General features: G+C 41.8%; 1 protein-coding gene across 1 annotated transcript; it reads right to left on the bottom strand.

Moving 5' to 3' along the window:
• Window positions 1-215: 215 nt before the first annotated feature.
• Window positions 216-16,270, bottom strand: clvs2 (clavesin 2). Its single transcript, XM_038962646.1, has 5 exons — window positions 15,882-16,270; window positions 14,974-15,148; window positions 3,113-3,223; window positions 2,594-2,814; window positions 216-309 (listed from the first exon to the last, which is right to left on the bottom strand). The coding sequence occupies exons 1-5, from the start codon at window positions 16,268-16,270 to the stop codon at window positions 216-218; spliced, it is 990 nt and encodes a 329-aa protein (XP_038818574.1).
• Between the last annotated feature and the right edge of the window lie 9,867 nt (window positions 16,271-26,137).

Raw genomic sequence — 26,137 nt, forward strand, 5'->3', positions numbered from 1 at the left:
CCTTTTTGTTTTTAGAAATATCTCTCAAAATGCCGTCTTTGCCCATCTTTATGATGCTAGAAGAGGTTCTCCTCGTGCTCCAATCTCTTCCCTCGCATCGTTATGTCTCTGTGTTCTTTTGTTTGTTTGAGGGAGCATGGGAATTCTCTCCCCTCTGTCTGTCTTTCTGTCTGAGGGCGATGTTTCTTGGTCTGCTTGTGTTGTCGAGCCGTACTTTAGTCCAGCGAGAGCAGCGGCTGCATGTTCTCCTCCTCGCTCTTCACTTTTTCTGGCCGTTTAAGCACTCCGGGCTCCACCACCGACTGGGACCTGTGGATATGAATAAAAGATGACTGGCATCAGAGAGGCCTGTGTTCATTGAAGCACTATCACTGAGGACTTCTCACCTAGTACAAAGGAGTGGGATGCAAAGGTGCGAGCACCAGAGAACCCTTGCATCCTGCAGAGCAGGTAGCACACAAAGGAATCATACAAGGTCATAGACGATTGGTTTCATAAATGCATCCCAAAATCCCTCCAGCACAAATTGTTTTAGGAGGCCTCGGGTCACGTGCAATACCCAAAAACACTCAAAATGTACACACACGTGCACGTGCAAACGAAACATTAAAAATGCTCTTCCCCTACAATTGTTGTTGTCTTGTATAGTTACATGAGCCCGAAAAGGTCATTTGATCACAAAATGTCACCCTCAGACACTGCTCTAACCTATTTCTGATGTATTTCTCCAATAGAAACCTAAGCTGCTTTTGGGGGAACAGGAGCATTGATTCCTCATGCAGAAGTCTGGTCTCCTGTGTCTGCCGTGACAGATAAACATTCATATGACTGATGAGGATTACTAAGAAAACAATCAGAGCTTCAATCACCTGTGGCAAAAAAACACCCACAAACAAAATAAAAGAGATGATTGCACAGTATTTACACAGGGGCTCAAATGGCCTTTGGAATAGTAACTAGTAGGATCCTGTTAGCCTCAGTGAGCTTAACATTTAGAAGTTCATAAAGCTACTGCTGCTAGTGGGGACCTATGTAATTACTGCAGCAGTGAACAGTGACGTAAAACAGATCTGCCTCGGAGTCAGTCCACCACTCACACACACACACATCACAGTCATACAGTTCAGTATGGCTGTGTCATTATGGGGTGGCCATGATACAGCGGCTCATCATTCATAGCATATGGTTCTCCAACAGTGACTCATAGCCAATTTTGCTATTTTTTAATTAAGTAATGGATAAGACAATGTTGTGGAGCGTATAAATCGCAGCGTAAAGTGGGGACCTGAAAGCCCTGACTAAAATAAGTCACTTCAGATCATATGGCTGCAGGTGATTTACAGCATTACGTTCACCATATATCAGGCCCCTGACCAAGATGCTATGATACACCAATCAAATGCTTCTGTCACAGATACAGGCCAGATCAGGGTAAAAGAGGGCTTAGGTAACAATAGGAAAAAATACATTATTAAATGCTTTTATGAAAATCCCATACAGTACCTTATCTCTCATTGCTTTGACTGCTGCGTCAGTGTATTGTCTTGGTAAGCAGAAATGTCATTGACAGTACATTTCCCTGATAAAAATCTGCTGAACCAAAACATTTTTTTTTTTACTAAGGATACTGTGCTATGCATGGGGGAAGAGCATGTACTTTCTCTCCTTCAGTCATACACACACACACACAACAAATTGACATGGCTCTTGGAAAAAAAAGGACAAAAGGACATTGGATAACCTAATATTCTCAAGGAAAGAAGGCCTTCATGACAATGTCATATGTCTATACAGGTTCAGTCAGAGGGTTGTGTGTGGCAGCAGGAGTGGAACTGAGCTTATTGCCGAAGGTAAAACTCCATCACTTCTGTTCATGCTCCAGAAGGTAGCTAGCGCACTCCATTGAGTGCAGATCAGAGCATCATATTCATCTATTTTGCCTAATGCTCATTTCATGAGCCAGTAAGTGGAGAGAGACAGCCCTGAAGAAACTCACCGAGACAAGGGACTGTCACGAAAGCAAACTAATGTCACCATGCCTAATTTATTATTTCTATAAAACATACAAAACTATCTGCCATGGAGGATTTCAGAAACCAAACCACTCACCTGAATGAAACACTGAGAACAATTTCTCTGAATAAGTTTCGCATTTTGAACAGTGAATACATATTATAATATCCAAGTATACCATTTCCTATGCTTATGTCTACCCCCTGAATAATGTTGGTGAGAGGCCTTTAGCACCCAACACACAAACCAGAATATAGATATCTGTGCTCTGTACTCCCGTGTTGTGCAATTTAATTACTCCTACTGTAGAAAATCAATCATGTGTTTTCCATGTATCTTATAGATCTAGGAATCCCTAGTTATGTCCAATTTCTGCCCTGTTTCTGTGGTTATTACATGAGCCATGTACAGTACTTTATGATGTACCTGGAAGAAAACGCATCAGCTATGACATATCTGACATATCTGACAGACTAACCTGTCCGTTTCTTAGAAGACACCTCTACTTTTATCTCGTATGAAGACAACAACACACAATCTATCACATTGACACACGCGAATAACATGAGTCTAGACGGACCTCTTCATGGCTTTGGGAGACAGGTCTTTCTCCAGGTCTTTGACAGACAGGTTGTAGGACTCGGGGCAATACTCGGTCTCCTCGTCATAGGCGTGGTCCAGAAGGGTGCGGGCCCAGGTGCCCATGTCGTAGGGGGGCATCATCCCACCCAGCTCAGAGGGCAGGATCTCAGGGTGCATGAGCTGGTGAAGGCTGTTCAAGTTGTTCCCATGCATGAAGATCTGCAGAGGGACGGACAAAACAACAACACAACATTGACACAGATAGATAAATGAGCATATACAGTCTAACAGCATGCAAATGTCTACAGTATGTTAGAGAGGATAGGTTTGCCATTGTGAAAAGCTGACCTGAACACTGTTTATATGACCACGGCTATTCAGAAGGCTACCATAAATGATGCTGAACACATTGAACATACATTCATTGGTTATACTGTACAGCAGCACAGTTGACCCGGTGGTCTCTGTTCGAAAAGATTTATCATTATGTTCCCTCAACAACAAACTCTCCTCCTACCCGTTTCCGCGTCTTGTCCTTCAGAAAGGGGCGTATGACGGTGTAAAGGGCGTGGATGTACCAAGGCTGGTTCACAAAATGGATTCCTCCGAACCTGGCAGGGAAGCTGTCCTGTGGGCAACAAAGAACACAAATACACTCACTATTCTGCCTGTTGGTATGGTTACTAACTTAATCCTATATTGATTTGTTAATTTTATTCTATTCAAATCACAGTATGTCAGAGGAGAGTATGTTTTAATGAGAGTGGATTTGAACATTGTTATGTAGAATGTAAATTGAACATCATCAAGTGATTTTTCCATTCCCTTTTCCATCATCTTGATGGGTTTGCATATTGGGATTATGTTAATGTTGCTCATCGAAAATCACCCAGTCCATTTATTTGACTAGCTACTGTATATTGAATTAACATTGAATTGTTCAGTGCTGTTGTCTTCTGGGCAATGTTGCATTGCCATGCAGGTTGGAGACTGGCAGCCAGGGCATTTCTCATAGGTTGGACACTATTCTCATAACGGTCTAATCTCTATGTCAAAATTTGGACACAGGGAGTATGCTGAGATTATATCCTGATATAACAGGGTTGGCTGGTGAGCACCAGAACTGGATCCCTGGAGAAACATTTATGTAAATGAGTAATCTGATGATTTAGGGGATTGTTTGTGAGGTGGACAGAGGAGGAACACCCAGAGTACACCATGTAACCTAGTGACACAGCCTGGGGGAAACGCTGGCCACACAGGGCCCGCTGGAGCGGGAAATCACCTGGAACGCTCAAAATACACAATAGTCTCACATAACATTTAACGAGTTGATAATGGCTCAGTTTCATATGTAAGTGTAGTTTCCATCTGTTCTGAAGACTTTACTGAGGTTTAAGACTGGTGTAATGGTGACCTGTATCATTCTAATTAGCTAATGAAGGTAGTTAATGATGGTGTCGCTAGCTTACTGCAGCTCTCCCTCTTAAATCTGTCCGTTATTCATCCATATTCATCAGGCTCGACATTTAAGATCACAGACATGACTGTCATTATGGAGTTTTTCCCTCCCACGCTGTTAATTCTTCATTAACGCAAGCCTTGCTGTACCTTTCTACCGAGCAGAACGTACACCTCCACTGACTAAGCACAGCAATCAACTCATATCACAATACAGATACAGGGGATACTAATTCTTTCTATCACATTTTCAGACAACAAGTTGAAGTGCCAGAGGATGTTCTTGCCGTGGGAGATAGATCTTGCCTCTTGGCTATGCATATGGATTTTTAGAAAGTTTGCAGATAAGCAGATGGCTGTTCTTTTTAAAACAGGACAGTATTGGCTTCATGTGCACATGTAGTCCTTACACCTTAAACCTTTTACAAACAGGTACTGTGATCACAGGGATCAGGGTGTTAAGAGTCCATTGTTTGTTCAGGATACTCGTCATCACCTTCAGTGGGGCTAGCATGTGTCTGAGAGAGAAAAGAGTCATGTACTTTGATGGCAAAGATGACAGAACTAAGCTTTAAGGCCTCTTTCCGTCTCAGAAATGGACAGCCTCTGTCGCCACGGTGATGCTGAACAGCTGGGTTAGCGTCCCTTGGCCTGGCTGCAAGGACACCGGGCGGTCCAGAGTCTGGCACCAGCGGAGCCGCTCACAGTTTTCTGGCACAAGATCTGACACCAGCGAACAGAGACAGCTGACAGTGGACAGGAAGAGGGCAGAGGTCCGAGTCGCCTCACCCGGCCAAATCTCCCAGGCTGCCTCAGCCTGGAGTATGTTCCTGAGAGCAGCATCAGCCTACCCTAATATTCGTCCCTCCTGCTTTGTGATCCATCCGACAGCTTTGACTAGGATGAAGGCGCCATCTGCATTATACATGAAACACAAATCAGAATACATGATGGACGCTCTGTCTTCTTCCTCTAGTTGTTGGTAGTGGAAGTGGATTGATCTGTACCCCTAGTGTGAGGTTGGGGGAATGAGAAAGGGGGAAGGGGGAAGAAAAGAAACCACCTCCGCCCTCATGTATTTATTTATTCAAACTACAAGATACTTCTGCTGCTGCTTAATTTGGGGAGGACAACCTCCAAAAATGTGAGAGCATGAAGCTCAACTGTGATCATCTGTTCATGTTCTGTGCTGTTGGCCTCAGATGTTTGGATGTCATCTGCCTTTTTTAGCTGATCCGTTTCAAGTGACATTAGCCACCTAAGATGGATGCCCGCATACACGGGAATCTAATTGGCATAATAAAAAAATCCAAATAACATCCATCAGTTTAAGCTAGAGATATCTGCATTGGATGCGTCTCAATCCACCACATCTGCCGACTTCGCACTTCCGCATCTGCGATGAAAGGTGACAGAGCTAGAGTGGTGTTTGTGAGACTATGAGACATCCCGAAAATCGGTCTTCTCACAAAATTGTCTGGAGCATCCGAACGGTTTGGCCTATAAAACTATTACGGCCCCTCGAAGAAAGACGAGACTCTCACAAACACGATGGTATTCACAGTTTTGCTCTATGACCACCACAAGCTTCTTGAGAATTGGCTGAAGTCAGTACAACCAATCTGCCAACTTCTGTCTGTAGCGTCCAAACAGTTTGGGCTGCACACTAATATGACCCCTCTGTGGAAAGGTGAGACTCTCACAAACACGTACAGTAGCAGTTGAAAGTTTGGACACACCTACTCATTCAAGGGATTTTCTTTATTTTTACTATTTTCTACATTGTAGAATAATAGTGAAGACAACAAAACTATGAAATAACACATATGGAATCAAGTAGTAACCAAAAAAGTGTTAAACAAATCAAAATAAACAAATCTAAATATATATTATATTATATTTGAGATTCTTCAAAGTAGACACCCTTTGCCTTGATGAAAGCTTAGCGTACTCTTGGCATTCTCTCAACCAGCTTCATAAAGTAGTCACCTGGAATGCATTTCAATTAACAGGTGTGCCTTTTAAAAGTTAATTTGAGTAATTTCTTTCCTTCCTTAAAGCGTTTGAGCCAATCAGTTGTGTTGTGACAAGGTAGAGGTGGTATACAGAAGATATCGCAAGTCCCTACTATGGAAAGAACAGCTCAAATAAGCAAAAAGAAACAACAGTCCATCATTCCTTTAAGACATGAAGGTCAGTGAATACAAAAAAAAATCAAAAACCTTGAAAGTTTCTTCAAGTGCAGTCGCAAAAACCATCAAGCGCTATGATGAAACTGGCTCTCATGAGGACCGCCACAGGAGAGGAAGACCCAGAGTTACCTCTGCTGCAGAGGATAAGTTCATTAAAGTTACCAGCCTCAGAAATTGTAGCCCCAAAAAATGCTTCACGGAGTTCAAGTAACAGACACATCTCAACATCAACGGTTCAGAGGAGACTGCGTGAATCAGGCCTTCATGGTCGAATTGCGGCAAAGAAACCACTACTAAAGGACACCGATAAGAAGAAGAGACTTGATTGGGCCAAGAAACATGAGCAATGGACATTAGACCGGTGGAAGTCTGTCCTTTGGTCTGATGAGTACAAATTTGAGATTTTTGGTTCCAACCGCCGTGTCTTTGTGAGACACAGAGTAGGTGAATGGATGATCTCTACATGTGTGGTTCCCACCGTAAAGCATGGAGGAGGAGGTGTGATGGTGTTGGGGTGCTTTGGGATGACACTGTTTGTGATTTATTTAGAATGCAATGCACATTTAACCCGCATGGCTATCACAGCATTCTGCAGCTGTACGCCATCCCATCTGGTTTGCGCTTAGTGGGACTATCATTTGTTTTCAACAGGACAATGACCCAACACACCTCCAGGCTGTGTAAGGGCTATTTGACCAAGAAGGAGAGTGATGGAGTGCTGCATCAGATGACCTGACCTCCACAATCACCCGACCTCAACCTAATTGAGATGGTTTGGGATGAGTTGGACCGCAGAGTGAAGGAAAAGCAACCAACAAGTGCTCAGCATATGTGGGAACTCCTTCAAGACTATTGGAAAAGCATTCCAGGTGAAGCTGGTTGAGAGAATTCCAAGAGTGTGCAAAGCTGTCATCAAGGTAAAGGGTGGCTGCTTTGAAGAATCTCAAATATAAAATATATTTTGATTTGTTTATTTAGATTTGTTTAACACGTTTTTGGTTACTACTTGATTCCATATGTGTTATTTCCGTTCAAAAATTTGGGGTCACTTAGAAATGTCCTTGTTTTCCATGAAAACATACATGAATTGGGTTGCAAAATGAATAGGAAATATAGTCAAGACGTTGACAAGGTTATAAATAATTACTTTTAATTGAAATAATAATGGTCCTTCAAACTTTGCTTTCTTCAAAGAATCCTCCATTTGCAGCAATTACAGCCTTGCAGACCTTTAGCATTCTAGTTGTCAATTTGTTGAGGTAATCTGAAGAGATTTCACCCCATGCTTCCTGAAGCACCTCCCACAAATTGGATTGGCTTGATGGGCACTTCTTACGTATCATACGGTCAAGCTGCTCCCACAACAGCTCAATAGTGTTGAGATCTAGTGACTGTGCTGGCCACTCCATTATAGACAGAATACCAGCTGACTGCTTCTTCCCTAAATAGTTCTTGCACAGTTTGGAGCTGTGCTTTGAGTCATTGTCCTGTTGCAGGAGGAAATTGGCTCCAATTAAGCTCCATCCACAGGGTATGGCATGGTGTTGCAAAATGGAGTGACAGCCTTCCTTCTTCAAGATCCCTTTTACCCTGTACAAATCTCCCACTTTACCACCACCAAAGCACCCCCAGACCATCACATTGCCTCCACCATGCTTGACAGATGGCGTCAAGCACTCCTCCAGCATCTTTTCATTTTTTCTGCGTCTCACGAATGTTCTTCTTTGTGATTCGAACACCTCAAACTTAGATTTGTCTGTCCATAACACTTTTTTCCAATCTTCCTCTGTCCAGTGTCTGTGTTATTTTGCCCATCTTAATCTTTTCTTTATATTGGCCAGTCTGAGATATGGCTTTTTATTGCAACTCTGCCTAGAAGGCCAGCATCCCGGAGTCGCCTCTTCATTGTTGGCGTTGAGACTGGTGTTTTGCGGGTACTATTTAATGAAGCTGCCAGTTGAGGACTTGTGAGGCGTCTGTTTCTCAAACTAGACACTCTAATGTACTTGTCATCTTGCTCAGTTGTGCAACTCCTCTTTCTATTCTGGTTGGAGACAGTTTGCGCTGTTCTGTGAAGGGAGTAGTACACAGCGTTGTACGAGATCTTCAGTTTCTTGGCAATTTCTCGCATGGAATAGCCTTCATTTCTTATAGCAAGAATAGACTGATGAGTTTCAGAAGAAAGGTATTTGTTTCTGGCCATTTTGAGCCTGTAATCGAACCCACAAATGCTGATGGTCCAGATACTCAGCTAGTCTAAAGAAAGCCAGTTGTATTGCTTTTAATCGGAACAACAGTTTTCAGCTGTGCTAACATAATTGCAAAAGGGTTTTCTAATGATCAATTAGCCTTTTAAAATGATAAACTTAGACTAGCTAACACAACGTGACATTGGAACACAGGAGTGATGGTTGCTGATAATGGGCCTCTGTATGCCTATGTAGATATTCCATAAAAAAATCAAAAGTCATTTACAACATTAACAATGTCTACACCGTATTTCTGATCAAGTTGATGTTATTTTAATGGACAGAAACAAGGACATTTCTAAGTGACCCCAAACTTTTGAACGGTAGTGTATATTTAACACTTCTTTGGTTACTACATGATGCCATATGTGTTATTTCATATCTGTTGTTCCATGTAGTGAATATGTTATTCAATGCGATTGTATGGGCTAATAGCAGTAAGGTCAAAAATAATTTTTCATCAAATAACTTTTTGGGTTATTTATTTTTTCAAGGGGTCTTAAAATTCTTAATCAAATAGCTAAATGATCCTTGGTGACTTTCTTAAAACAATTGCTTAGTAGAAACCCCTTCCTCTGGCTCAGACAGGGCTTAGACTCCTATTGGTTAAACTTGAAACTTGAAACTGATGACATCAGGCAGATGTCAAAAAGGCAGATGACATCCAAACATCATCTGAGGCCAGCAGCGCGGAACATGAACAGATGGACATTGGCGTACATGGGCCATTTTGCAGGGCTCCAAAGCTCTTTTATCACAAGATCATTTCAATTGATTTATTAGCTTATTTAGCTTATGTTTGGACATATTAGTTAATAGACACATGTCATTGCTTTGATCTCTTGGTGGCTGTGATGTCACAGCTTAGCCTCCTGATGTCCTTTTGTTGGATATCTAGAAGTTTCCTGATGCTACATAGCAGATTTTCCCAAGCAACTAAAGCTCGAGACTAGAGCTGAGGTTCAAGGGGAGTCCATCTAACCAGGCATCGATTGCTGATGGGACATTCTCTTGCATTGCAAAGAGCCATTTATGGCAATAGAAGCCTATAAAGCCAAGCTGTCACACTCATAAGTGAACACTGATGAACACATACTGTCAAAATCCCAGAATGAGGAGCTTACAAACTGCATTGTTCCACAAGGAGTCAACGGTATACACTGATGACATGTTATTTGTCTACCAAAACATGCTGATTAGCCGATTGCAACAGTGACTATCATTTGATCTTGGCAGAGCCCCACCTGTTTTGAGCCCCCCAAAAAACAAGATTGACATGCTAAAAACGCCACTGATAGCCTATAATATGTCAATCTTATTTGATTTTTCAATCTGGGCTTCTTCCACTACTGTCGATGTTGAACATTACGGCATGCGGCTCTCAAGTCTCCCCGTTCTTTTTTTAGAAGCTGATGAGCCCATCTTTTCCTGGCTTGACGAGCTCTCTAAATTCTGCTCTGCTCCTGTCAGGAGTCATTGATAAAGGATGAGTGAACTCATCCTGCGGTGAAAATGAAAAAATAAAACGTACATATAGCAGAGCCCTTTTTAAAAAGGAAACGTAGCCTGAAGTGAAGATGCTACTTTGTTATATCTCTTTACCGGAATCAGACCTCTTCGTGTGCACTAGTTTAAAAGCAGATTACAGTAAGCAGCAGCATTATCCTCGGGGAAGGCTTTTGATTGAGAGCCACGTTAAGTAAATTTAAAATGACAAAACCATTGCACATTCTCTGCTTTCTTTGAAGAGATACACCTTGGAATTAACACATTTAGCCATGGTAATAGAGAGGAGAAAGGAGAGACAGAAGAGAGACGCAGTCACAAACGATAGGTCACGTCAATATCAGGAGACACTTTATCAGCATTAGCCAGATACGGCCTGCTTTACTTAGCAGTGCGAGTGAGGGATGAAGCGCCACTCATTGGCTAGTCCAATCCTGTTGCAGACCAGACGAGCACAGTTCTGCTGCAGGAGAAACAACAACACAACTCCAGAGAGAATTGAAATCTGAGGCAAGCAGACTAACAATTCGTATTCCTCTGCCAGTCGGTCCCAGGTATGTCTGCTGCTGTTTCCTGAGCCAGCCGAGAGTCTCCTGGATGGGGCTGTGGGATAGGAGCCAGTGGAGCTGAACATCCAGATGGGAGATTCACAGTCAGACAGCCAGATGGAGGGAGTACTTTGTTTGGACTTGATACATGTGTGTAATGCACTATTGATCACAGCATTGAATAATCCCTGACCTCTCATGAGGAAAGGTTATCTTCTTCTGAATCACACTAAATGTGTTAACGGAGCAAATCTGTGAATATTATACAAACCTCTTGCCCTCGATAAAAGTCCAAACTTGACTGTAAAATCCATGTATTATCGACAAGCTTGGAGAACCATGTTGAGCGGTTTACTGCTTTCAACTCATCCATCCTTTGGGTGGGCTTAATAAAACATGCAATCGATGGCATACAGTACATCAGAGCTCAATGAGGTATTCATAGAATGGCATTAGGATCCGGTCAGTGTTCTTCTGCTGGCCTTTTCACCACTTCAGTAGAAAAGGACGGACACTTTGTTAAACCCCTTCAAAGCTCAGTGGGTATTTTATCGATCTGTAATGACATTACTGCCTATGGATGAATCAAACCTTCATAGCTTCCATCCAAACAATACAGAAACACTGAGATGGCTGAGAATACTGACCAATACAAAAAACGTGTCTTCTTTTTTTTTCTCAGTGGATTGTAAGAAGCATTTGTCTAGGAAAAGGTTTTTCTCCCTGCAGTACTACCTACACATAATGTGTACAGTAGCTACAGTGTGTAGAAGAGCACCAAGTTCAATCCCAGCAACAACAAAAAAATCGAATAAACCTTGTGGTCAAAATAGTCCATCAAATTATCCAGCACTTTCATTCTCAAGCATAAAGCCATCAAACCTATTTATACTACATCACTTCACAAAAGTACTTTCCTAATCCCAATCCTCAGACAGAACAGCATATAATGTCGGGCCTCAAAGCACAAAACAGCCTTGTCTCCTGCTACTGAAACAAGTCTATTAGCCATATGCAGAAAAAAAACACATTTGTGAAATTCATCTTTCTACGTATTAGAAAGAAATGTCAGTGCAGTATGAATACTTTATAGAGTGCTAATAAACAGAGCTCTGAAGATAGCTCCAAGCATGAACCTCTCGCAGTTCCAATTATTTCACTAACAATGTCCTACTATCATTATTAAAAGTAATGAGAATTTGGCCACATTAAATCTTGTTGGACAAGAGCTTTTGAAAAATGTGTTGCCCTCATATATAATTAAAACTGATGGATTGAGCCTGGCTAAATGGGTATAAGCTGTCACCTTTTAAGATGTGAATTAGCACCATTGCACCATGTTACATAATTATGGAGAAACAGGCCAAATCGACAGAGGGACTGACTACAGCCCTACATCTGCAGAATTAGGTTAAAGGCTCAGTGCAGTCAAAAACGTGATTTCCCTGTGTTTTATATATATTTGCACACTATGCGGTTTGAATAATACTGTGAAATTGTGAAAATGATCACGTCATTTTAGTGTAAGAGCTGTTTGAAAAGAATGCCTGAAATCACAGCCTGTTTTGGTGGAATTGAGTTTTGGCCTGACTGGTGACATCACCAGGTGGTAAATTAGTTAATAGACCAATCAGAAAGACAGTTCCAAACCTCTCTGCCAATAACAGCTAGTTTTCCATTTTCCCCTCCACACTCCCAGACAGAAATTGCTATTTGCTAAGAAGCTATTTTTTTAAATCTTTTTGACCATTTTAATTGAACTCAATCACACTAAGTTACTTAATTGTTACCCAGATATGATTTGATATTGAGATATATAAAAAAAAACAGCTGCATTGGACCTTTAATGTAAACAGGTTGAAAAATAGATTCATCCCCCATTCTGTCTAAAACCCACAGAAACAATGTACACATCATCACCCACACTGAGGGAGAATGGCAGAAGTGTTTTTCTCTCATCTAGCAGCACAACCCATCTGGAGAGTACATAGCATGGCGGATGGACAGGTTGCCACGGAAACTCAGTGTGGGGTGGGATGGGGAGGACTGATCTGTTGTGATTGGCTGCTGAACACAAGTTATTTCTCTAGACTGATAGGGACAAAAGGCATTGGTAAGACAGAGAGAGAGGGAGCAAAAGGAAACAACAGAGGCTCTAAGATAACAAAGTATAGCTTGGGGAAACCAAGGCCAGCATGATGTGTTCTACTCATTCCAAGCATTTGTTTTTCTTGGAATTGATTTGCCAAGAATATCTGCGCTCTGAACAAGTATTAATTTCTTTCGCCTCTTTTGCCAATACACAATGAAATCTCTACTGGAGTTTGTGCTCTCTGTATTAGCCATTCCAACAACAATAGATGTGACAGTCAGTTCGGGAATAAGGAACTCAATTACCACACAGTTGAAATATCCTTATGGACTATCTTCAGATTTTCTTTGAATTTTCATTTCTCTGTTCAGCTTCAGAATCTTCCAAAGTCTCTGTAAAGAAACTGCCAGCAGAGTGCTTTTTATTGTTGCCCGTGGTAGTGTTAAACGGTTTTCATTGTTGTCAGTAGTGTTGAAATTCTTCATGGTATTCTGAACACATCACCCATGTGCAATAACAAATGTACTGGTAGGAAATGATAAACAACCTGAACCAAGATCCTGAAGATCACACATGTACGCACACACGCACGCACGCAAATACACACACATAGCAACACACACACACACTGGTGGGCAGCGAACAGTGAGCTGCACCTGGTACAAGTACCAATGATATGTAAGATGGATAGATCATCAGCTACTACAGGTCCTTCACAACATAATATGAAAAAACAACATCTTGACATGTCTTGGTATTTTCAAAAATCAATAACCATACAGGCAACGAGTGTTAACCTCAGCTGAGGATGAAACCCTAATGTTGAAAGTGCTTCTGCCCTTAATGACAGGCATAGTGACACATGAGGTGTGCTGGCACACATATGAGACCCTTAAAGTCATTACAAAACCCACCAGGGGGCCGCAACACCCAGAGATAGTCGCAGTGCTCAGTGTCAAGTGGGCTCACAGATAGGATGTCACCACTATTGATTACAATAAGAGAAGCGTTTCTCTCTGGCGTTAGCATTATGAGGAGAGGGGTCACATATTGTGTCTGAGGTGGAAAATCCATAGTGGTATACCATACCATGTAATAATATCCTATATACCTTATGAAGTATCCACTATTGTAGAGCTGATGAACATATATGAATTAATGTATATAAAGTATAAACTCGATTGAATGGAAACAGATTCAGTTGGGGCTTTTCAGTCTCCGACTCGGACAGGGAGGAAAATGTGGCTGATTCCATTAGTTATACAATGTTTCTGTGTGTTTTCTTTTGTTTTCCATTCAAGTGTGTTCCCGCATGATTTGGTAGCGGGCACATTGGGAGACTGAGATACTAATAGCAGTGATCAATTATTCACAGTCTATTCTGTGTCTGGAGAAGCAATGGAATGTGCAACGGCCTCGTCATGGTCCTCCATTGATATTCAGTCAACAAACCTCTCTGATGGTAACTGCCTATGCTCTACATGGTACATTATACACAGCTACACGGCTAGCCTATCTAAACTTTTCATACACTGGAATTTGAATAATGGGTTACAAGAGGAATTGGCTGACATTCACAAGGACGTTCAGAAAAATGTCTGTATGCATTTTGTTGTTAGGCTATAGGCTTAGGCTCCACATCATATTTATATTTTAGTTGGCCAGCTACCAAAGGATGCACTTGGTCAGAGATCTTGTATTTTTCTCTTCCATTAGAAAGGATTGAACAGGGTCAAAGGAATGCTGTTCAAACTTAAGTCTCTATCATAGGCCTACACTGCCAGCAATCAAAATATGAATATCTTTATATATTTCTTATGCAAGTCTTAAATTGTAATGTCGTTTCTGAGAGTACAGAAGAGTGATTATTGAGTGAAAGTGCTTTTACATTTGAACAGTTTGTCACATAACCAAGAGAAGGATAAGATAGTTGATCAGAAACAGTTTCTCATGAAGATTCCGAGACGTGTCCACCTTCTCCAGTAGGTATGCAGGACCATGTGTGGTAAGCGGGTTGAAACAGAGCCTGTCTCTAATGTTCAACGCATATAAACTAGCAACAGTAGTGCTATACTTCCGTCAGAACAACGGAGATCTGCACTTCAAAAATGCAGCACCTGACAAGTGTCTGGTGTATTCAAAATCCCAAGAGGACAAGATCCCTGTGGCAGGCTTGACTACGGTGATTAAATGTAGCAAACCCATGTAAATTAGGAGTGATCTGGGTAATCTCAGTAAATGGAGACAAGTGTCAAAAGTAGCTAAGAACTTCATCTGAGTGATGTGGAGCCCAGCAAAGAGAAGGGTTAGAAAAATGTTGAGACTGTTACCTGTAGACCTTCTATGGCCAGTCTCAGCATACTCGGTGTTAGTTTGGAGGCTTGCTTGAATGTGAAGTTGCTCCAGTCGATGATCAGGACAAATCCATTCACCTGTAACTCTGGATCTTCGATCATGGACTCCAGCGACAACAGAATAGCTCGCAGTATGTCCACAAATGTATACCTATAGACGTGAGAAAAAGTATTAAGGGACTTTTCTAAGTAGCCTAGATTACAAACATAAGACAAAGTAGTCATTAAGTGACTATTGTGAAATTATTACGTAATAACAAATGTACCAAATAATCTTAGTATTGTAATTCCAGTTAAAATGAAATGTAACCAGCATACCCTTGTTTGGCATTATATACAGAAAGTGACTCTTTACCATTTTCATTCAGGACAGTAATACAGAGAATCAGATTGGAGAGACAATTTGACTTGTGTGAGTGCTGTTATGGATTAAGTTAATGGCCATTCCTGATGGCATTTTGCTTGTTCGTCACATCCTGCTATTGCATGAGGTCTGAAAAGGCTGTTTTAAATGACTCATGTAATTGTCATTGTGACTATGGAGATCACAAAAAGTCAAATCTTTGCAATAAAGTAATTTGACTGTATCTGATTTAGTCCTTAAATTCAACATTCACTAGTGGGGTGATGATATAATTTCTACTGGCCTGTGCAGCCTAAACTTTTCTCATTTCCTGGCCTACATCCATGATACTGACAGGGATTGCCTTTGGGTTCATAGTTCAGTTTGTGGGGATTATGTTTCGGTTATGTTCATAAGACTAGGCTCTAACAAATCCAATAACACAGATTTGTGAAAAATAAATAGTCGACAGCAAGCAAACTGTCAAGTGGTGTTAGAGTAGTTCTGAAAAGAGAGCTCCCTAATATCAGACGGACATTACCTGCTCTGGTCCCAGTTAGCAGCGAAGAGAATCAGTATTTTCCTGCCATATCTGTCCAAGTTGGTCAACACCCCCGGAAATCCGTCTTTGAGAGCTTGCTTGATGCCCGGATCGGTTGCTTTGAGGTTTTTGAACATATCCAGATTTTGCTGACGATACTCAAAATACTGGGCCAAGAGGCGGAACGCCTCGAAATGGTTAAATTTCCGAGCTCTGAGAAAGCGTAGGATGAAAGCATCGTCGGTCCTAAGAAAGCCAATGTCTGGGCGCGTGATAATCATGTCCCTCACCTCCTGAATGTCCTGATGTGCAGTGTCAGGGTTCTCCTTTAACTCCACCTTGGCTTTCTCCAGTGTTTCTGGGGACAAGCCGGATTGTAAGTGAGTCATCGTTCTTGCTTCAACGTCCACCGCCAATATTGAATGGTAGGTAAAATGTTACCGTAGATAGAGCCAGAAGTCGTCAACAATGAATGCGTCACGTACAGGCCTATTGAACCTTCTCAATCAGGACCCTAAAATCAAAGTCTGACTTCAGATATCGTCCTGCTTCCCTGAGTATGATAGAAGGTGCTAGCAACATAGGCTGTATTCACTTTTTGGACAGCTCCATTTGGTTTCCACCTGTACCGTACATTTGACTTCTGTTTCCAAGTTTCTTTTCATACGTCGATATTTATAGCTCTCAATTCAGTCACAATACTGGCTGTGGATGACTTCCCAAATGGGTCTAAATATGTTGCTGGCTATGTTGAAAGCCTAACCACACAATTGTAAGACAGCCACTATCGTCCATCCCCACCCAAAATACCAATATTACAATTACCATAAAAGCATGACACTATTAAAGCGAGCAGGCAATGCGGCACCCTGCACTCTTGTCATAACTCTCCTTACCGAAAGCAGTTCAATTCAAAATCAGAGAGATGCTGTCACCGACTGCTAGAAATTACAGTCGAAGAATCAAGGCGACATATTCCGTCGACATCCTCACTCAATCCAGCCTGCAGTCTATTTCCATTCTGTGTGTTTGGTACCAAAATTGTTTGGATGTGGGACCAACTTCATGTCCCGTTGTTCTGAGCGCCGTGCTGCTCCGGTTCTGTGGTGGCGGCTTTACGTCAAGTGTTACTGTTGCCGTTTTGTTGCTGTTGAAAGTGACTAAAACCATCGCTCCGGTGATACAGTCAGTCTGACCGTCATCACATGGTGGAGGGGGGAGAATCCCCCACTCTCCTCTCTCTATTCATCGCACCCAAACACCTGCTCACTGGCTGCTACCAGACAGACCGCATATGGGCTCCTCACTCTGATTTTACATCCGAATTGATGCTGATTTCTACTCTATCCTCGTCTCAATCTGTCTCTCATCATTTTGTGTGGCGTGCATTATTCATTTTATTTTAGGCTGTAATGGTGCTATCGCTTATGAAATACATTTTTGAAACGACCGCCAACCTATGCAGTCCCATCATGTTGATGTCATTTAGCATTTGCATTGGGGGACCAATTCTGCATTAGGCTATACATTTTCATATGGCTATGGCCTACAATTAGAACGAAAAAATAAGTGTCCTTGTGACTTATTGGTTAATTGTCTTTCTCTTTACATGTTCCCTCAACTAACGCGAATTCAACGTGAAATCAACGAAAAGTTGATTACTTTTCCCCACGTTGTTTCATTATTGTTACACTTCGCATCAAAATGCATACAATGTTGCTACAAATAGACGACACAAGTGGTTTGATAGATCTATTTAACTGATTGCAGCAACATCCCGACATGGCCTTTGTTTCAATAAGGCAAATTCCTTGTCTTGTGGTGCCCGCTGAACTGAATATACCAACCTGTCCGGTCCAGCATTTGTTGCGTTTGTTGCTCTCTCCCCCTGGACACATTTTTTTTATCACAAGATGTGCTACACGGTTGTCCACATTCTGCCAAGCTCTGAGAGCGAAAATCAACGGTGAACCCTGATGAGGAAGACTTGGCATGCGCACAGGTGCACACACACACACACACACACACACACACACACACAGGGACCCCGTGGCTTAGTTGACAGATGTCCAGTCGATGTGATTTTCTTAGCTAACATCCGCATCATGGCTGCTGATTTGAGCCCTTACAATGATGCGTAAACCTCCCACTGGGCACAGACGTCAACTCAACGTCTATTCCACGTTCAACGAGATTTCCAGTGAGTTCCGTGTGTAGGCCTGTAGGCTATTCTATTTGCCAGCCTGGAGAATAATCATAGGTCCTGCATGTTGTTTGAACAAATGTTCTCCTATTCACTCAAAGTGGAACCAATTGTGCATTGTACCTTGTGTATTTTCTTCGGATTCAGTCACACATTCTGCAAAGCTTGTGTGAGGTTTATTAATTGGTTATTTCGTTTAGTGAATCACAGTGTTAGTTAGCAATCAGGTATGCGGGACCGTCACTCAGTTGCTCCCAAGCTCGAGCCGCCACTGGTGACTAAGTGGCGGGAGATAAGGCGCAGCGCGTGGATCATAATGTCATGTAGCGTGAGCGGCCAGAGAGAGCAGGGGACTGACTGACAGCTGAGCATCGTGAAAGGGAGGAAAAACTAACTCCCGCGGGAGGTGGAAATGCGCAGCCGATAATTACATTCTGTTCTGACGGGTGTGTGGAGGAAATCAAATGAATGGACGGACCTGCATAGGAAATTACCTTTGTGTCGAAGGTGCAGCTGTCATTTTGAGGAGCTCGCTCACGCTCTGTGAAAATGTCGTCATTTGATCTTTCGATGGTTGATTCCTTGATTCGAATATGGGTAGCCTAAGATGACTTTAAACTCATTTGGCAGTATTTGTATTGGTGCATGGCATTCAGAATGACATTAGGCTATGCTTGAAGAAAATTACCCCCCCCCCCCCCCCCACAAAAATAGATTTGTCTTGAGCAGTTCTCAGTTAAAACAAGTTAGATATATACAACATTCTTAATAGGGAAGAACACACATATTACAGAGCGTGATCGCAAAGGTGTCATTAAATTAGTCACCACAGCGACCGAACTCCTGTGCTGCCCGTGGCGGTTTCAGCACCATGTGAGTGGACAGCGCCTTCTTGACTCAGCACTAGCGCTGCCGGGACCTTGGAAACTACTGTTTTCACTGGTATAAATGAGGGCGATGTTAGATAACTCATGCATTATTTTAGATGTTTACATTGGGGTGTAGATGTAAAGATCAAAACATCCCAAATATATAGTAGTGAGTCGAAACAGGTTACTTACTAAACAGCACAGCACCATTAGGCCTGAACACAGTCAGATTTGGACAATGGACGCTCTTTGGCATGCTGTGAACTCTCCATACCTAAATGTAAGTGTGAGTGAAGCAAACCACCCCTGCATGGCAAGATGCCATGAGTTGCAAACTAGCCTATTTTGTGAACTACACGATTTAAACAAATAAATAGTGTAAGGCTATTCACCTCGAATATCAAGTGGTGGCGTGATTCAATTGCATATCTGAATGCAAAGACAGTGCTCTCAGTTTGAGTTGTGATTTTTCTACAGTCAAGCTAATGAATTACATAAATTCATCATAGGCCCGGGGCTTCAGCCTCTGACCTTGGCTGGTCCACAAGCGTGTTTGTGTGAAAACCACTGGTCTGGTTCTGCTTCAATATTACACCGGGTGAGCGCCCATCAAGGCAATGCCCAGGAGCTTATCTCAATAGCCAGATGTTGGGAGGGGAAACGATCTCTGGACAAGTTATGGGAGCACGTAGCCTGTTGAGCCTTCAACTGAAAATGGAGCAAATTACCAGAAATACCGTTAAAAGAATCTCGATAATTGTCATTAATTATTTTCATTAAAACATTATTTTTTTCTTAGCATTTCAGTTCCCTGTTCCAGCAAGATCAGAGAAATGGGTGAGTGGGTTCAACATGGCTGGCTCCCAGTGCTGAGTAGCGTCAGTGCTGCCAGGCCGGATGTGTTCGCTCGTCCAGACAGACAGTGATTCAGATGGCACTTAATGGACTCGTGTTGTTGGTTTATCGGAGGCTTGCCCAGGGGCGTCGCTAATATGGTCGTTGCGTGTGCACTAATGTTCAGATGGAGCAATATGCTTGAACTGCTGTATAAGTCATGATAAACTACACGCCATATGGCGAGCCGGCCCGTGGTTTAGGACTGACCCAATCTCACTATTTTACATCTGGTCAAACGCAGCCTTCATGGTTTTATCAGTGGCGACAGGTTCAATTAATAATCTGGGAATTGAGGGATTTTGTCATAACTGGGCTCAGGTCCAGGAGACCAATAATGTTATGTTCACTGATTATGTTACAACATATAGGCCTAAAAATCTGTTTGTACACCATGGTTATCTCTGTTGAACATTATGATTTTATTTGTTTAGGTTATATGTCAATATATCTACATTTATCTCAGAATCACGTATACTATTGTTAGGAAGGTGCTCTTTCAATGAAGCACACACACACACACACACACACACACACACACACACACACACACACACACACACACACACACACACACACACACACACACACACACACACACACACACACACACACACACACACACACACACACTAGGTTGGAGAGGCTGGAGCAGAGGGCTGCCGCAGTGCAGAGCCCAATGAGCAGATTAGAGGGGTTAAATTCCTTGCTGGAGGGAACATCGCCATTAGGTATGATATGAGGAATGACATTCAATTCCATCAAGCTATACACATACCATCCTGACATGTTTATTGTTATTCTTATAATTTATTTAAAATGTCAGTCTGGTCACATCACACGTTTCCAACGGAAAATTGTGCAATTAAGTAAAAAGCACACCACCACCATATAAACAGATTACCCATGCACTCCACAATCAGTGCAACGTTTTGGCAGGATTTTCTTCAGAAGGATGCAATGCACATATAATGCCAGAGGATGGCACTGTTGTAGCAGTTAATCTTACAGTCTACCACACTTTGCCATAAGTGCATAGCCTATTGCATTTTGGGTCAGAAGCTATGGATAGTTTGCATTGTTTGAATGATAATATGATAACACCGAAGATGATCATAATGAAGGTTTTAATAGCCAGTTTAAAACTAAACCTAGCCTGTGGGTTGATTGTAGCAAACTACATGAATCTTAGTTTTGTTGGCCTGTATCGGTAATATGTGCAGTCAATACAGTGGTCAAATGACTGTAAGGTCATAGTCACATCATATTGATTGTCTGTGTCAAAACTGAGGTGGCAGCAGACATCCATTTTCCACATGAGCAGAATGCATGGGCCAGGTCTGATTGTGTTAAAGTATGCCCTGGTAACCTTCACACATCACTTCCTCTCCAATAAACAGCACAATCCCATATTCAAGATTTAGCTCATCACACCATAGCAATGAAGATGGCAATATACTGTGTCATGCATCCAACAGTGTAAAGTAAGTGTGGGGTAAAAAAGTATCTCGGGAATTGAAAGTCACCCTGATAATATTGAGGTTATCAGAATAGTATTTCTACCAGTGGAGGCTCCCCAGATGAGGAAGTGGACCATCCTCCTCAGTGAATTTCCTAAAAATTAAACATGTTAAAACATTTTAAAAAGTATAATTTTTAGATAAAATTATATTAAATATAATCACGTCACCAAATAATTGATTAAAACACACTATTTTGCAAAGAAGGTCTACAGTAGCCTTAACAGCACTCTGTAGGGTAGCACCATGATGTAGCCGGAGGAAAACTCCTTTCATCCTCCTCTAGATACACTGACTTCAATACAAAACCTAGGAGGCTCATGGTTCTCACGTCCTTCCATGGACTAACACAGTAATTATGACAATTTCCGGAGGACGTTCTCCAACCTATTAGAGCTCTTGCAGCATGAACTGACATGTTGTCCACCCAATCAAATGATCAGAGAATTAATCTAGTACTGAAAGCATAAGCTACAGCTAGCTAGCACTGCAGTGCATAAAATGTGGTGAGTAGTTGACTAAAAGAGAGAGAAAGAAAATAAATGAACAGTTTTGAACAAATTAATGTCTTCCTAAATGAAGGAGAAGCAAGACAGAAATAGAGAGAGAGATAAATTTCATCATATCTTTTCACTTTGTGTCACTTACTTAGCTAGCAAATGCAGCTAGCAAGTTTATCCTACTGAAACACCCTGCTCAAACAGAGGGATGCTATGTTAGCTAGCTGTCGATGACTATCCAATACAACACTGTAACTCTTCCAAGTCAAGGTAAGCTTTTGGTTCGACTAATTTAATGCCACTGGGGCCCGCCGGTGTAACTGCTTACTGACTGTACACCGTAACGTTACTACATCACCATAACATTACTGCATAACGCGTTAGTTCTATTAGCTATGCTGACTATGACGTTACTTTACTAGCTAATATGGTGACAACGATGTAGGCTGTGTGTAGCGGTTTGGCTTGGAAAGGTGTTTTCGCCTAGTCACATACAGCTGAAGTCCACAAGCGAAGGGAAGAGGTGGAAGGAGGAGAGTGCATAACGTACTGTAGATGCGAGAAGGAATACAACGTGGCTGATATGAAACTGTGAACTGTGTTTACGCGTGATCAGGGGTGTATTCATTCCGCCGAATCTGTTGAAAAGTGTTTCTTAAACAGAAGCAAATGGAACAAAATGGGGATAAACATACCATAATTTGTCCAATAGAAACTCTCGTTTGAACTGTTGGACTAATGATTACACCCAATATCAGCTAGATGCAGGCAAGAGTGTGCAAGGCGGTATTGAATGTCCCGGTCTGTCCATGTGTCATTGTCTGTCACATCAAATTTGTCTCTCAACCTGTGTGCACCTACGTTGTAAACTTTCATTCATAATCTAGGTTACAGCAACCTCATGATGGGTATAGGGAAAATTTGAGTATCATATAGTAGCCTAAACCTATCGCTGTTACATTTATCTGGGTGAATGGAATATGAATGACATTCATCCAATATGCTGTAATAGAAATAAGGCCAAGCTCATGAAAAAAAAAATCATCCTCCCTCATCTAAAACGGAACTGACCGCCACTGATTTCTACTGTGAATTATTTCAAGTACTATTTGTACAATGTTTCTCAGAGCAATGGTTCATATCCATATCGAACTAGCCTGGTTAATGCATGTAACAAAGGTGAACATCAAGAATTCAAAAGGCAGTTAGCAGGGCCTAAATGAGCAAAACTGCCTTTAGAAATTAACCAGCGCTGTGCCCGACAGTGCACTAAGCTGCAGGAAGGGTCATCTGTTGGCCTGTGTGTGTTTCCAAATGGCACCCTATTCCCTACATAGTGCACTACTGTGTGCCCTGGTTAAAAGTAGTGCACATATTAGGAAATAGGGTACCATTTGGGATGCATTCATAGTATCATGGGTCAGTACTGTTGTCATCATGTGGAATAAAAGGGGTCATGACCCCCAGGCTCCACTCTGATCAAAGACCTTGGCCAACCTGTTCCATCCTGGGCAAACCCATTGACCCTGAACTAGTCTGCCTACTAAGGCCCAGCACAAACCAAGAATAAACCCCAAGGGAGAAAACGTGCAGCAAAGACACAATTGGCTTCGGGCTGTCTTTAGAAAATCATTATTGACTGTCCTTCAATCAATCAAAAATGTCCTTCTGTTCACATATTTAGATGAAGCCACAGGGCGGGGGTAGATGGAACATGATCCTAAGATTTTAGTCTGTTATTTATGAAAGGAAACATAGGATGCCAGACGGATGCAAATCACAAGAAGACAGTCTACATTCATCAAGGATTTGGTCATTTCTACTATGGTTTGTAGGTCATTATTAATTATTATCAATCATCTTGTTCACAGATGATGTTAGGCTGAAAACTATGCAGCTACTGTCCATAGTCTCACAAAATGTTTGGGGAAAATTCTAAGTGTCATGATCACATCGTGTCAGTTCTTCACTTTTGTCTAAATCCATTGAAGCAATAACAATGCACAAATTGGTTCAATAACTATTCACACTCTCTGTCAAGCAAAAATACTGTCAGTTGTATTCTTTCCAAATGACAACTTAATTCACATTATTTTCGTTTTGTATATTTCTGCTGACCACTGTCTCTTGCACGCATACAGTACACTCCCACTTCCACAGTCAGAGCTCTGTGTCTGCAGACAATATGTTAACCCTAGTGTAACATGAGAATCTCCAGCCCCAGCACAGTGGGGTACATTTTAATTGGCAGTAGTCACCATAATGGTGATTTTCCCTGTATGTTTGACCCACTTCTAAACATTCCCTCATTCACTACTACAAGCCAATTTGTAAAATATGTCCCTGCAGAAATGGGTCTTTTGTTCTCTCTACACTTTGTTGTGTATTCCTAGAGAGAAGTTCTCATGGAAGGCCCGATGGAGTTCCATTCTTTTCCCAGAGTGCCTTTCTTCCTCTCAAATGGAAAAAGAGGGAGTTTTTAGTGTGCTTGCCATAGACATCATCTGACTGTGAGGTAATACCCTAGCTGCATACCCATTGGCTGATGGGGATCAGGCTATGCTCGGCCCACAAAGGACAGGGTACAATCAGATCTGAACCCCGACTTCATAAAAGGTGGCCATTCATGCTGGCTGACAAATTGCCACTGAAGCATGAGACGAAAGGACCACCCCCCCTCCTTTCCCCCTTCAAGACACCCTCTCTTACCACCATATTGGGGAAACAGGCTGAATTGCACAATCACCCAGCCTCCCTCAATGGCTGTCTGTGCCAAGTTTGGCTTTGAAAATCTGTGCCACTCACTCTCTTCATATTCTGTATGAGAAGGAGTAGGGTGTGAGAGCTAGCACCACATGAGGTTCGCTCTATGAGTAGAACATTGTGTTTGTCTACAAGGGAATCTGGCCATGCCAAGAGTGATATTAAACTTTATACAGGGTTTTTGAATTACTAAGTGCTTGATGAAGTAGCAATGGCTATCTTTAATTTCACCAAATATAAACAATGTAAAACACTTGCCGTTCCTGTGAATTTGCAACGCTGAACATTTTAATTTAAATGTCTAATCTCCTGTAATGTTAAAAAGGACTATATGCCCATGTGTCTCTTCGTTTCACCTCTCTGTGAGTTAAGTTACAAAGGGATTAATCAAAGTCCCTACTTGATGAAGGACAAACAGTGTTGTAAGCCAACAATATTAGTCTCAATTACATTCTGGGGGGAAAAAACACAAAGCTGGGAGTGAGACAGAGTGAACTGGCCAGTCAGCAGAAGTTACAGTAAGCAATATTTACAGACCAAGGGCATTTCCCCCAGGAGGATTACAGGGCTAGGTTATGGAGATAGGTTACTAGAAGTAACAGACCAGACGACTCCTCTCCTTGTTGACGCAGATTCAGCACCAAGGCCTTGCATTGAGGAAGGAGAACCTAAAGATGACCCACAATTGAGAGGTGTGACTGAAAAGTATCTCTCCGGATCATCTACTCTTAATATAATACAATACTTCTCATGACTCATAGGGTTGAAGGGTTCGTATAGGTCTTGCCCAGCCCTGCAGCTATACTAGCTATAATAGGATCCTATAGGCCAACTGCACAGTTAAATGGAAGTAGCTGTATTTTAGCTGAGTCTGCAATGTACACTGACATTATCCAACAATGTTACATCATTCATTGTCTACAAGCACAAATTAATTGTTGCAGGAATAGACCCACTGGTATTTAGGCTATTCTGTGCTGTAAATGGCATCCTTTTAGGTTTTAGTTGCTGCATCAAAAGTCCTTTTAAAAATAGGTAAGGCCCGATGTCAGATATTCTGACATTGAAATCAAGTGACAGAGAGGAGGGTGTGAGGACAGGTATCACTGGTACGCACTACTCTTCACCAAAATGGCTGATGACTTGTCTCTTCATTAGACTGAAGGTGTGAAATATTGACCTGGGGTATGAGACTCGTTCACACAACACCTCCACATAATTATCATGCACACTACAACCATGCACCACAACTGTTACTAGACAGTTTTATATAAATAAATACAGTACCAGTCAAAAGATAACACACCTACTCATTCAAGGGTTTTTCTTTATTTTTACTATTTTCTACATTGTAGAATAATAGTGAAGACATCAAAACTATGAAACAACACATATGGAATCATGTAGTAACCAAAAAAGTGTTAAACAAATTCAAATATATTTTATATTTGAGATTCTTCAAAGTAGCCACCCTTTGCCTTGACAGCTTTGCACACTCTTGGCATTC

This window comes from Salvelinus namaycush, chromosome 24 (genome assembly GCF_016432855.1).
Source record: "Salvelinus namaycush isolate Seneca chromosome 24, SaNama_1.0, whole genome shotgun sequence".
Lineage (NCBI taxonomy): Eukaryota > Metazoa > Chordata > Actinopteri > Salmoniformes > Salmonidae > Salvelinus > Salvelinus namaycush.

What these genes read in the sequence shown, in the direction of transcription:
- clvs2 (XM_038962646.1), bottom strand. Translation starts at nt 16,270, where the DNA reads ATGACTCACTTACAATCCGGCTTGTCCCCAGAAACACTGGAGAAAGCC. An exon ending in AGGACAAGACGCGGAAACGG is followed by an intron (nt 2,815 to 3,112) that starts GTAGGAGGAGAG and finishes GTCCCTCTGCAG; the next exon opens with ATCTTCATGCATGGGAACAA. An exon ending in TCTCCCAAAGCCATGAAGAG is followed by an intron (nt 310 to 2,593) that starts GTCCGTCTAGAC and finishes TCATATCCACAG; the next exon opens with GTCCCAGTCGGTGGTGGAGC.